Source organism: Nanorana parkeri, unplaced genomic scaffold (genome assembly GCF_000935625.1).
Source record: "Nanorana parkeri isolate BGI_ZX_2015 unplaced genomic scaffold, ASM93562v1 scaffold149, whole genome shotgun sequence".
In the NCBI taxonomy this organism is placed as follows: Eukaryota; Metazoa; Chordata; class Amphibia; order Anura; family Dicroglossidae; genus Nanorana; species Nanorana parkeri.
In genome coordinates this window covers 1730039-1743772 of record NW_017306417.1, presented here as the reverse complement: position 1 = coordinate 1743772, position 13734 = coordinate 1730039, and the positions used below count along the sequence as shown (strand labels likewise).

The 13734-nt window shown below is 45.4% G+C and overlaps 1 protein-coding gene across 1 annotated transcript in view; it reads left to right on the top strand.

Annotated features, from left to right (window-relative positions):
• Positions 1-771: 771 nt before the first annotated feature.
• LOC108785199 (sodium channel protein type 2 subunit alpha-like) overlaps positions 772-13734 on the top strand; it is a 167403-nt gene continuing 154440 nt past the window's right edge. The window contains exons 1-6 of the mRNA XM_018554236.1: positions 772-812; positions 3958-4116; positions 5669-5750; positions 6397-6660; positions 6787-6922; positions 12518-12640. Coding sequence (XP_018409738.1) covers positions 772-812; positions 3958-4116; positions 5669-5750; positions 6397-6660; positions 6787-6922; positions 12518-12640 — 805 coding nt within the window. The remainder of the gene's footprint in view (positions 813-3957; positions 4117-5668; positions 5751-6396; positions 6661-6786; positions 6923-12517; positions 12641-13734) is intronic.

Here is a 13734-nt window from a genome sequence, read left to right as displayed (position 1 = left end):
GAGCAGCGCCCCCAAAAAATTTGGCACCCAGGGCAACTGTGTGAAAGAGCTGGGCAGGACGCCGGACAAAGCATCACAGGTTGGTAAGAGCTATTCGCAACCTAGGATGCTCTAGCCGGAAAGGGCGGCAGCAGGCACACCTGTCCCTACTACCCTCCATGTGACCCAATGAGATGCTGCCTGAGGCAAAACTGCCTCACGCTGCCTCATTATAGGCAGCTTAGGTATGGGTCTTCATGTTCCCTGGCAGCACTGCATATGGTTTCCTGACCAATAAGGAAGCCAGGTGGCAGGTCATGACCCACCACCCTTCTTCCTGATTGGTCAGGAAGCCAGGCTGACCGGCAGTGTTGCAAGGGTGCATGGAATCTCCCTCTGACTGACAGCTCTGGTATCGGAGCATTTGAGCAAGTATTAGTACTCACCCAAATGCTCAATATCTGAACAGATACTAGTATTGATGCATTGCTAAGTTTTACCGTCGGGGGTCACCACAACTTGGCAAATGCTACCAAGGGTCCCCGGCTCTAGAAAGGTTGAGGACCACTGCTGTAGAGGGGCTACAAATCCCACCAATACATTATACCGCAATGCAGAATACTATCAGCTATAGAGGACTACACATTCCAGCAATACATTATACAGCAATGCAGAATAATATGAAGCTACATTCTCTGGGGTGTCGGCCTGATGTCTCCAGGGTCTCAGGTGGGCTGTGTCAGGTCTCAGGAGGGCTGTACAGGGTCTCAAGTGGGCTGTGCGGGGTCTCAAATGGGCTATGCAGAGTCTCAGGAGGCAGTGCAGTGTCTTAGGTGGGCTTTGCAGGGTCTTAGGTGGGCTGTGTGAGCTTTGAGGTGGGCTGTGCAGGGTTTTATGTAGGCTGTGCAGGATCTTAGGTGGGCTGGGCAAGGCCCTAGGAGGGCTGTGCAGGGTCTTAGGTGGGCTGTGCAAGGTCTTAGGTGGGCTGTGCAAGGTCTTAGGTGGGCTGTGCGGGCTCAAGTGGGCTCCGCAGGGTCTTAGATGAGCGGCACAGGGTCTTAGATGTGCTGTGGAGGGTTTTAGGTAAGATTTACAGGGTCTTAGGTGGGTGTACGGGCTCTTAAGAGGGCTTTTGGAGCATCTCACCAAGGCTGTACAGGGTGTTAGGAGGGCTGTGCGTAGGGTTGCCACTTGTCCAGGATTCACCCGCACAGTCCAGGTTTTGAATGCTGTGTTCGGGTTTCATGGCAGCTGAAACCCAGACACAAGATGTCAGGCAGAAAGGGGCAACCAAAATTAACACAGAGGCTACTGGCCCCCCACTGAAAATAGTCTCCACTGTGATATTTATATATGAACGGGATGACACCATTTAGATAGGAATAAGCCGCAACTCATTCTCCCAAACAAATGTCCGCACGTCGTTAGCATGTTCAGGTTTCGATTGAAGAAAAGGTGGCAACCCTAGCTGTGCAGGGTGTTAGGAGGGCTGTGCGGCGTCTCACCAGGGATGTGCAGGGTGTTAGGAGGGCTGTGCATCGTCTCACCAGTGGTCCGGAGACAAGCGGGGTGGTTACGTGGGAAGGAGGAGTAGATGTGTGGCAGGCGCTGTAAGCAGAGCTGCAAGGTACCCAGAAGGCCGCCGTGAGATCCCCAGCAAGCGCAGGACCTTACGGCAGCCACTGGTGTTTAAAAATTTAAAGCACTGGCATCAGCGCTTAGTATCGGGGCATTTTCAGGAGTTCTCATGAAAATGCCCAGAATCAGCACCAATACCAGTATCATTATTGGTGCATCCCTAAAAAGCACACATCTTGCATCATAGAGGAGAGCTGTGCAGTTGAAGATCTAGGAAGGAGGAGTTTAATTTCTCTAGGTGGCACCACTAAAAGCCAGAATGTGAAAGGTTGGAAGGCTGGGCTGTGTGCTCTCTTTCGAGGGGAGCACTGGGACTGCTCACCACTGAAAGTGGAAAAGGAGGGGGAAAGGTTTTCAACAGAATGACCATATTGGGACCCCGTTAAAATGGGCTAGTACGGTAATTGGGACTGCCTCACACGCTGTGAATATTCTTTCGGGAAAATTGTTTCCTATTTAAAAGCTACTTACCCAGGGAAAAAAGGTTACCTGTAACTCCTAAACAGAGAGACTAAGTGAGCACCTGAGCCATCCTTAAGTGACACTAAACTTAGGAGTTAAATCTCAAAAATGCATTCAAGAACTTTACCTATGAACAAAAGTGTATCTTATTTGTGTATCACTCGGCTGGAGATTTTCAAATGATCTCTGAATTGGTGCTGACACTGTCCTTCCTTCTAGAAGGTGGCTACTTTTCTTCCCCATGGTCCCTGTGTGTGTTGTAAAGTAGCCACCGTTCCAAGCTCACTCCTGTAATGGACTACAATCTCATGTTTAGTTTACTCATTTGTATTTAGATTGTAGTCCATTACAGGAGTGAGCTTGGAACGGTGGCTACTTTACAACACAGAGGGACCATCAGGAACAAAAGTAGTCACCTTCCAGAAGGAAGGACAGTGTCAGCACCAATTCAGAGATGATTTGAGGATCTACAGCTGAGTGATACACAACTAAGCTACATTTTTGTTAATAGTTAAGGTACTTGAATGCATTTTTAAGATTTTAGAGTTTAAAATAGAGTTTTCACTTTAAGAGAGTTCTTGTTCAAGTTTCTATTTAGATGTTTTCAGGGATCCCAACCTGAAAAGAGTAATTCAGGGAGGTGCCCTTCTCATTTCAGGGAGGTGCCCTCGGATGGGGGGCGGGGCACCCCATCTGAAATTATGGCCGATAGCAAAGAAGCTATTGCTTCCCGTGCTATCTGTTGGTTTTTTTTTTATAGTATTCCGACAGCTGCTGCCGTCAGAATAAAAAACAAATAAAAAAAACAGCATAGGAATGAATAGCTAGATTGCTATTGGCTATTTCAATTTGCAATAGCCAATAGCAAGCTGGCTATTGCACCCACCCTCTGCTGCTGTCAATCAGGACCTTTTTCTTTTCTCTGACTGACGGCGGCCTGTGGCCCCCATATCATTAAAAAAAAAACAGATAGCAGGGAAAGGTTTACTCTGCTAGATCGAACAGAGTAAACCTTTCCGGGTGAAAATGTTTCTCTCCTGGGCGGCCGGGAGCCGCTATTTAATAGCAGGAGACTCCTGGTACGTCCAGGAGAGTTGGGATGTCTGTGTCTTGAAATGCAATTATGCTGGAAGAATTATCATCGAAAAGTGGAGTAAAGTTCCTTTAACCAAATCAAAATGGAGCTTCTCCTGTTGTGTGCTGGGAAGTTGAAGAGAAAGAAAGATGCTTAGTATATGAGTGGGCTTTGTCAGTGAGAGTTTGTGTGCCTGTTGTACGCTTTGCCTTGGGAAGAGATAGAATGTGTGCTGAAGTCTACACTCCTGGACTGTGCCTAGCTTCATTGAGACAAGCTTCATTTTAACTAACACATAATATGTCCATACTGTCTGGGCAAAATATCCCATGAAGGCTCCGAGAAACACGTTATGCTAATAAGAAAGGCTATACTATCCCTACATGTATGTCCATCCCAACTGTCTCGATCTGGCAGTATCTTATAACAGGTGTTGTAATCGTGCCCGTTAATATGCCAACAGTTTGTTGTCCCCTGGATGAACCCAGGTTATAAGCCCATCCCCATCTTGGAGCAGCAGCCTATCACCGGGCTAATCGAATGTTTACTCCTCCCCCCTGTTACTTTTTAAAAAGACGACCGGCTTCCCGGGATCTTTACTGCCCTGAGGCTTGATAAAGAGGGCACCCCTCGAAACGCGTAGCCGACTGCCGACATTGCCCGCTGTGTCACTCTCTCCCCCAGACATAGAATACTGACACACAACATTCTGTGCACCCCTGACAGTTTTCCTGAGCACGGCTTGGAGACACATGGTGAGCTGAGTTCCTCAGCCGTTAGTCATCCACTCCTTCCCTCTACAGCTGCCGCAGCTCGGCTTGGCCAGCCGAGAACGTGTGCCTACAACCTCTTACCGCATCCACGGTTCAGGAGCCGTCAGTCCCTCACCTTTCGTCATTGGAACAAAAAGACCCTGGATGCCAATCCACTTCAGATATACTTGCTGACACTCCAACTGGAAAGTAAGTCACCACCTATATGAGTGTTTATTGTTAGCCTACCAAGTTTAGTAGCACACACCTAGGTAGTTGCGCTCCTCAGCCTTATGTTTTATATTGTGTTTGTGATCTACAGGGTTCCTCTCCCTGAATTGAGGAGCAGTGCACACCATTCCACATTATCCACATTCCTGAAGTGTGTCCTTCTCACAGGAGTGCGCTTTATCATTTGTTTTTATTCATTGGGACAAGGGATGCCTGAATCATGTGTATAGGGAACCAGATTGAAGTCAACCTTTAGACTGTGTGGCTGTCTTGGGGGGAGAAGCTCTTCTCCAAATGTCCGTGTCTGTGTATGTCATAGTTGCAAGGGTAGGCCTTTGCCCATTTGCAACTGAGCAGAAGCCTGAATTTCTAGAATGTGTAGTTCCTATCCTTGACACAAGGAGGAGCAGGTCTTCCATTTGGTTACAATATTTATAAAGCACAGCAATCTGCTTTACAAAGGTGCATAGGGACATCTAAGCACATGAATCCCCATTCAAAATGTGAAAGCTCCACACCACAGAATGCATTCTTAAGGTGCCCATACACTGCTCGATTCTCGTACGAGAATCGCGGGAAATCCCGCGATCGTACGAGAATCGAGCAGTGTGAACGAAGACGTGCGACCGTTTCTACTGTACGGTCGCACGTCTTTTGTCGAACCAGCATGCTAGAAAACCCGCCGAGAATCGTACGATTGTTGGCGGGTTTCTAGCCTGTTCGTTCGACAGCTGCGGAACGGGCCGGTGTGCGCACGCACACACTGCCCGTTCTGCATTGCGGTCATCGGAAGCCCGCCCCTCAGCGGGCAGATCGTACTTACACTCTAATGTCCCCCCACAATCGCACACTATTATTATACATGTATATAGCTCTGACATATACTGCAGTGCTGTACAAAGAACACTGAGCCAATCACGTCACTCAAACTTGGAGTGGTGGAAGCAAAAAAAAAAAAAGTGTGTTGTGCAATACAGTGAAATGTAAAATTATACAGCAATCAATGCAGAAGGGCACCGGCTATAGAGGACTACAAATCCCAGCATTACTACATACAGTGTACAATGTATTGCTGAGATTTGTGGTCCTCTATAGCTGATGATACATATACAGCGCAATATACCATCAGCTATAGAGGAATACAACAAATCCCAGCAATACATTTATACAGCTTCTTCAGCTGGTGTCACATATCCCGTTGCCCTCTTCTTTCTACAGTGATGGGCAAATCCTACGTTTCTCTCCCGTTCATTGAAGGACACAGGGCAACAGCATCTGACTGGGGGTCTTGGCCTCCCTGTCATAGCGCTCCCTGTAGGCTGAAGACGTCGCGGCTGCGGTGGGGGACGTCTTTCGCGCCGCCTCCCTGCTCGCCCGGGTTCCTGTGGATATGGTCCTTGGCTGACAGGTTTGTGGCCCGGGCCCTGGATCCCTGGGCGCAGGCAGTGGATGCCCTGGTGGCTCCTTGGGGTCATTACGGTCTACTTTACGCCTTTCCCCCTCTGTATCTGTTGCCTCGGCTGCTGCGTAGGATCGCGGCCGAGGGCGTCACCGTCCTCCTCGTGGCCCCAGATTGGCCTCGGAGGATGTGGTACGCGGACGTGGTTCAGCTGGTGGTGGACGCCCCGTGGTGTCTGCCTCTGCGCCCCGATCTTCAGTCCCAGGGACCTGTGTTCCATCCTTCTTTACAGTCGCTGGCTTTGACGGCGTGGCTGGTGAGAGCCGGGTCCTGAAGGACCGGGGGTTGTCCGATGCGGTCGTCTTATTGCGGTCCTCTATTTGCATGTAACGGCTTCATTCTTTCATTAATGAAAGGAAGAAGCTTTTACAAAAAGCTTAATTATTTCATTAATTAATGCCTCAATACTGAGACATTAATGAATGACTGTTAAATGCTGAGAATCAGCAAATACCGGCATTACAAAGCCTGATATAACTCGTCACGTACAGTGTACGTGGCCAGTCATATAGGCACAAAGTGACAAGACGTACACTGTACGTCTCCCGTCACGAAGGGGTTAATGAAGTTGATAAATTACATGCAGGTGTACCTGGAGGTAGCCAACTCCTCCTAATAAGGTGCAGGGACGCACTGGAGGCCCAGCAACCAAAAATGCAGCTGGGACTCCAGTGCGTCCCCCAAACCAAAAATAGTCAAACTAGAAAAAATGGTACATGCATGAATCTATAACCAGCCTTTATAGCAGGGCGTTCCAGCGGCCTTTGGCGTCTTATGCTCTGGTTCATACCTTTGTTCAGGGGGTGACGCGCATTGCTCCCCCCGTCCGCTCGCCTTTGGCTCCGTGGGACCTGAATCTCGTGCTTTCCGTGTTGCAGGAATCTCCTTTTGAGCCTCTTCGGGAGATTCCGCTTTTGTCCTTGTCGCAGAAGGTGGCCTTTTTGGTGGCCATCACTTCCGTGCGGCGGGTTCCGGAGTTGGCTTCCTTGTCCTGCAAGTCTCCGTTGCTGGTGTTGCATAGGGACAAGGCGGTTCTCCATCCTAGGCCGGCCTTCCTGTCTAAGGTTGTGTCGGCATTCCATCTGAATGAGGACATTGTCTTACCTTCCCTGTGCCTGAAGCCGGTTCATAGGAAGGAACGTGCGCTCCACTGTTTGGACATGGTTCGCGCTCTTCGTGTCTATTTGGAGGCTATGGCCTCTTTTCGTGAGACGGATTCCTTGTTCGTGCTCACGGTGGGCCCTCGTAAGAGTCGGGCCGCGTCAGCGGCTACCTTCTCTAGGTGGATTTGCACTGTGGTTATTCAGGCGTACGCCGTTAAGAGGCGTGAGCCTCCTTTCCCTGTCACTGCCCATTCTACTGGGCTGTGGGGGCCTCCTGGGCCTTTCATCATGGGGCCTCGGTTTCTCAGGTTTGTAAGTCCGCTACTTGGTCTTCTGTTCACACCTTTGTTAAGTTTTACAAGGTGGACGTGTTTGCATCGGCGGATGCTGGTTTGGGGCGCAAAGTGTTGCAGGCGGCGCTTTGAGGGGTCTTTTGGGTGTTTTGTTTGTTGTTGCCCATCCCTCAGTGTGTTACTGCTTGGTGACGTCCCTACCATTCAGGATCTATGATCTGTTGCCCTGTGTCCTTCAATGAACGGGAGAGAAAATAGGATTTTTGTACTCACCGTAAAATCCTTTTCTCTCTGTTCATTGAAGGACACAGGTCCCGCCCTCTTTTGTGGGGTGTACACTCCTAACTGCTTGTTACTTACTGGAGACTTGTCAGCAAGTGAGGGGTTGGGCCACCAGCAGGGGCCGCCCCTAGGCTGTCTTGTCTTTTTGTTATGTGCCTAGCGTCCTACACCTGCAGGTGGAGATATACCCTACCATTCAGGATCTATGATCTGTTGCCCTGTTTCCTTCAATGAACGGAGAGAAATGGATTTTACGGTGAGTACAAAAATCCTATTTTTTGCGGAGAGTGACAACTCGTAAAAAACATGGTGCCACTCCCTGCAACATTTCTCCTGTGAATTCAGGGTGGAGCGGGTAGAGTCTTGACACCCTGTCCCAAAATAAGTGAGCTGAGTGATGCTCAGGGTCATTCATCCAGAATAGGAGCAGCACCACATCGCTGGATGGTAAGTCAGCCAGGGACATCGCTAAGAAACAAGGTATAGCAGCCGGAACTGATTTTTTATTTTCAGCTACTGACAGGTAATCCTCAAACTGGATTTGAGCTTTAATGTAAGGTGAGTATTGTTTTTCTAATTGTCTGTAATAGGTATGAGCAGAGCGATTTTGTCAAAACTGATTTACTGATTTCAAGAAGTTTTACCAAATTGGAAAGTCTTCGCTCAGTGAGCTGGTTTGGTGGAATTTCCTTGAAAATAAAAAGGACCTATCTTTTTTTCTTTATCTAGAGGGTATGGGTGTATTTAGGGTAGTTTAGATTATTTAATTTGTGCTTTTTGTATTTGTGGTTTTCTTTCTGTTTTTGTGTTTATATGATCATTGTGTACTATTGCTCTGATTTTTTCATTTAAATCTTTTTTCACAGTTTTTTTACTAATAATCCTTTTAACATAATGAGGCTAACAAGGGTCTGTTTATGACACCCGAACAAATCCAGGATATTTGAGAGGAGCTTCTGTAACTCTCTGGGGCCATTTAGAGTGCATTACGCTGTTAAATCTACCCAAAAAAACGTAAAGTGGCACTAATCTTAGGAGTAACATCTTTAAAATATATTCAGGTACCTGAATGTATCTTATTTGTTTATCACTCGGCTGTAGATCCTCAAATCATCTGTGAATTGGTGCTGACACTGTCCTTCCTTCTGGAGGGTGGCTACTTTTGTTCCCCTTGGTCCCTGTGTGTGTTGAAAAGTAGCCACCACTCCAAGCTCGTTCCCACGATGGACTACAATCTCAGATTTAGTTTACTCATTTGTATTGAGATTGTAGTCCATCAGGGGAAAGAAACTTGGAGTGATGGCTACTTTACAACACACACAGGGACCATGGGTAACAGTAGCCACCCTCCAGGAACGAAGGACCGTGTCAGCACCAATTCAGAGATGATTTGAGGATCCACAGCTCATAAATACACACAAAAATACATTTTTATTAATAATACAGGTATCTGAATGCATTTTTAAGATTTAACTCCTGAGTTTAGTGTCACTTTAATCTCACCTTCCCCATTGATTCCAATGCATTTTGCCAAAATGGCAACGTTTTTCAGAAATCTCCCAATTTTACCAAAATTTCAGGGAAACAAAAGCCCTAAATTGTACTTATTTCTCGTCTGTAAAAGGAATATCAAGGTTTTAGAAGTTATAATTTAGTTATATCTGTTTTAAGTTCCTAATAAGGTTTCATTAGGGAGAAGAAGGGAGAAGTGGAGGGTGAGGTGACAATGGTGTAAAAGAGATACTGTGCATGAATAGGGATGAGTGTGTGGGTGAAGTCATGGAGCTGCAGTAGACAGGTTTTTACCTTTCGGAAAAAAATCCAATTGATGAAAAAAAACAAAAACCCAAGCAAACAAAAATCAACATTCCCTTTTAATAAACACGGTAATACCGCATATGATCACTTGATGGCAGTATATAAACTTATTATTCATTTTGCATATTATGACACAGTGCTTTACAATGACATGTAACTTATATCTTCTAAAACACACTCACGGCAATAAAAGTATCATCATAATCAAAGTGTGACCATGGCCCCATATCAGTGAGCTGCATGATTAATTTAATGATGTTATTTATTCCATATAAAATAAAGGTTCTTATGAAAAGGTTCAATTCACCTACATAAATCTACACTTGAAATGGTTATTCTTTGCATTAAATAACTATTTAACTATTATTTAGCCGTTGCATTCACTTTTATTCAATGCATCTTTTTCTTTCTTCGTTTCTTATGTAACATTTTATCTCCATCTTGAATAGCTTCATTTTCCGGACTCATTAACACCTCTTATACATTAACACAAGGTACAGCATAGTGAAAACCCTGGAGGTATTTTTTCCAAACTGACGTTTACATACCGTACATACATCCAAAAAGGTCAGTAATATACCTAGAAGATATAGTATTACCAGAAAGAATAGTGCGCACAGTTAATTCATCTGAACAAGCCAAGAAAACCTTTCTTAAATATTATTTTGGATTGGAAAAAAAAAATCAAATAACACTGAGATTACGACCTCTAAAACAGCTTAAGGATTTGATACCTTTTCAGCACAGCTGACCCCCTAAGGGCCTGTTGACACCATAGCATTGCACTAAACGCATTTAGGCATTAATTAAACAATACTGTGTGTTTATCATACTATTCATTTCAATGGCACCCCAACGCACCTCCTGCCGGCTGTGTGTTGCGGCATTGTGCAACATGTGGTACCACAGTAGCAGGCAATGGGTTGCGGTGAAAAAAAGTAAAGCATGCACTACTTTTTTACCGCAACGCATGGTATTTGTGACCACACCCCTGAGGGGTGTGGTCACTGAGGGGTGTGGTTGCTGAGGGGTGTGGTCACTGAGAGGCGCTGTAAACCTTTCTCGCGCAGGGCACCAAAAGTCCTAAGGCTGGCCCTCTATGTACACGTTCCTAAAGAAAAGAATGCAAAATGGCTAACCTCGTGCTAAGGTAGGTATATTTTTCACCTACAAAGGGTTACTCAATTCTGTCTCCAGACACCAATAAGGTATCAACAGAAGTGCAATTATTAATGATACACCTATGTGTGAAAAACCTTATGACATGATACAGCAGCACCATCTGAACAACAACCTAAGGAAGAAGTACCAGTACTACAGGAAAAGGAACACAGCATCACTGTAATAGAAATTGGCACCAGTGATTTATACTCTGAAAAGGAAGACGCTGAACCACCTGAAATCTACAAGATCCAATAAGGACATCCCAGATAACCCTTTGTCAATTATAGTTCATACAGCACCCCACAGCCTAAGCCAGTGTCATGAGAAGTAGTGTAAAGTCTACCTGTTTATGAGAAGCAAATGTGGATTAAATCTCTCAACCAGCTCCAAGCTTTGGAATTTGCAGAATGCGCATATGTCAGCACGCCAATGGAAACAGCTTACCTAAAGTTGGAAGGAGAAGAAGATCTTCTACCCAACAATGGACAGTACAGACAAGCTGCAGGAGCACTTTTATACAATGCAACGACTACAAACCATGGCAAAGGGACTGGAATGCAGTGAAAAAAAGGGTCATGCAGTCCCTAAAACAGGGATAGGCAACCTTGGCATTCCAGCTGTTGTGGATCTACAAGTCGCATGAATAATTGCAAGGCTCTGGCAGTATGAGTCCTAGAAGCAGAGGCATGATGGAATTTGGTAGTTTCACTGCAGCTGTTGTGCCGAGGCTGCCTGCCCCTGATCTAAAACATACTGAACATCAACCTGAGATTATCTGCATATGATGACCAAGAACTCTGAGGGAAGATGGGCTTTTATGAGAAGTAGTTGTTGAGTGGGGTGTTAGCATGATGTTTATATCATACAGTGATTATTAGTTCTGGCACTTGGTGGTATTACTAGTGTTGCGTTTGATGCTTTGAAAATGTAATATTCTTTCTAGTGGAACTACATGGTTATGATGCCAATAAAACAAGAGGGGTTCAGGCACGTTTCAAGCATCAGCTCGCATGGTAAAAGTCATAACCTCCTCAGACAAAACAAATACCAATTGATTCAGTAATATATTCATAAACAACATGAAATGAAAGTTCGAACGCCACCGGTATAATTACCTAAATTTGTCTGGATATTAGGCTTGTGTGATTCCCGATACAGCGGCACTCAGAAGAGAGGGTGGGACAGCACAAGCAACCAATCAGCTTTTTTTTGTCAGAAGAAGCTGATAGGTAGAGGGATGACTCATCATTCTGCTACTGCTCCTATACTGTCCAATCATAGACTGGTGGCAGGAAAGTGACCAGCATGTGTTGCTTAAAGCAAAAATCTGGACAAATGTTTTCTTAACCCTTGCATTGATATTACCCCTGCACTGCAATGGTTAAGTGCTTGTGTGTGTCTAGGTGCAAAAATAACAAAGTTATACTCCTGATCCTTGGAGCCAGCTTCCTCTCGAGCTGGCCATACACTTTACAACCATCACACGACTTTCATTGTGCGATGATTGTAAGGTAATTAAAATCTCGTACGATCTGCCCATCTTGGACAGGCAGATCGAACTTGCAATCATCGCAAGCCCTTCCCGCTGAGGGGAGGGCTTCCGATGATTCCAATGCTGAGCGGGTAGTGTGCGCTTGCGCACACCAGCACGTTCGGCATTTGTCTTACGATTTTCGGCTGGTTTTCAAGCGCGCTCGGAAGACATAACAAATGCGACCGTACAGTAGAAATTGTCGCACGCCTTCCATACACCTGCCGATTATCGTACGATCGCGGGATCACCCGCGATTATCGTACGATAATCAGCATGCGATGGGTTCGCCTTTTAAACAAAACAAATACCTTCAATTGTTGTTCTCAACCCATATATACATATACATACCTGTATAACCACATATACTGTATATACAGATGTTCCTCACTTACCGACTTACCTGTTTTGCGACCACTCGCACTTACGACGGGGCGCCGATCGACCTCCGACCTTGCGCGTCAGCGTCAGTGCGCCGTGTCGCCGGCGGAAGTGGTGTCCTCCGATCTTCATTGCGGGTCCTGGTAAGTATTTTCATTGCCTGATGTACAGTACACTGTTCGTTACTGTACATCGGCAACGCTATACAGTACTGTACTAATGCAGTACAGTACTGTATAGAGTTCCTCACTTAACGACCAATCCGTTTAACGACCTGGTCGTAGGAACGGAACTCGGTCGTTAAGTGATAATACCACTTAAGACCTCTACTTCCTGTCCACCCACAAAGTGGGCGACATTACCCCAACAAAGGATGACCGTGACAAGCCCAAGATATGGGCGGAAGGGCGGGAAGCAAATTCAAGGCAATCCAGAGATGAAGCTGATCTGACTACTCCTGCTGAACTGTGTGGTAAAGATGAACTGCCCAGTAACTAAGGCCAGTTTTTATACACTTAATGACACCACAATTGGCCAGCTGATTTCCCTCCAAAACGAGAAGACCAATCCATATGCCATCTGTCCAGGGATTCTGCACGGTGACAGCCGCAACCATTGGTAAGCATCATATCGTTACCTTTGATTCTGCCCAGATACAGCTATGCCCTTAGCAACCTGAAAATAAAAAAAAGAGAGCCAGCAGCGCATCCGACAATATACCAAATAAATTTGTTTATTTTTTTAAATTAATTAATTGACCCATTCTATAAAACCAATGCTCATGATTAACCACTTCAAGACCAGGTGTTTAGACCCCCTTCCTGGCCAGGCCATTTTTCAGTATTCAGCGCTGCTATACTTTGACTGACGTTTATTCCGTCATGCAACGCTGTACTGAAATGAATTTTATACAATTTTTTTGGGGACAGACAGAGCTTTATTTTGGTGGTATTTAATCACCACTACGGGTTTTATTTTTTACTATAATTAGAAAAAATTACTGAAATTTAGAAATAAAAAAAAAAATGTTTTAACATTATGTTAGGAAACATTTATTATTACCCAGATTTTTGGTAAAATATAAAAGTCAGGGTCACGTCGGGTAAATAGACACCAAACATGTCAAGCTTTAAAATTGCACGCACCCGCGACATCGCAGAAAACTATCACCCAAAATTGGCCATAGACGACACTTTAAAAGCTAACCGCTCATCAGTTTAGTGTTATCTGTGATTGATGGCCCTAGACGTATTGCTCTTACTCCGACATTCACGGCGATATGTAACATGGGCGTAATGGGCGCAATCGTCATAAACGACGCATGTTTGCGTGCGTGTATGTATGGGTGGGGATTTAAAAAAAAAATGTTTTAATTCTTTTTTATGTGTAACTTAAAATTTGGGGGTTTGGGGGGGCACTTTTTTTTTCCTTTTTTTTCCACTAAACTTTATTGCTATCACATACGGGGGCTAATAAAACCCCCCTATGTGATAGCAAAATATGTGACAGGTCCTCTTTATGGAGACATCAGGGGTCTCCAAGACCCCTAATGTCACCTAGGACCCC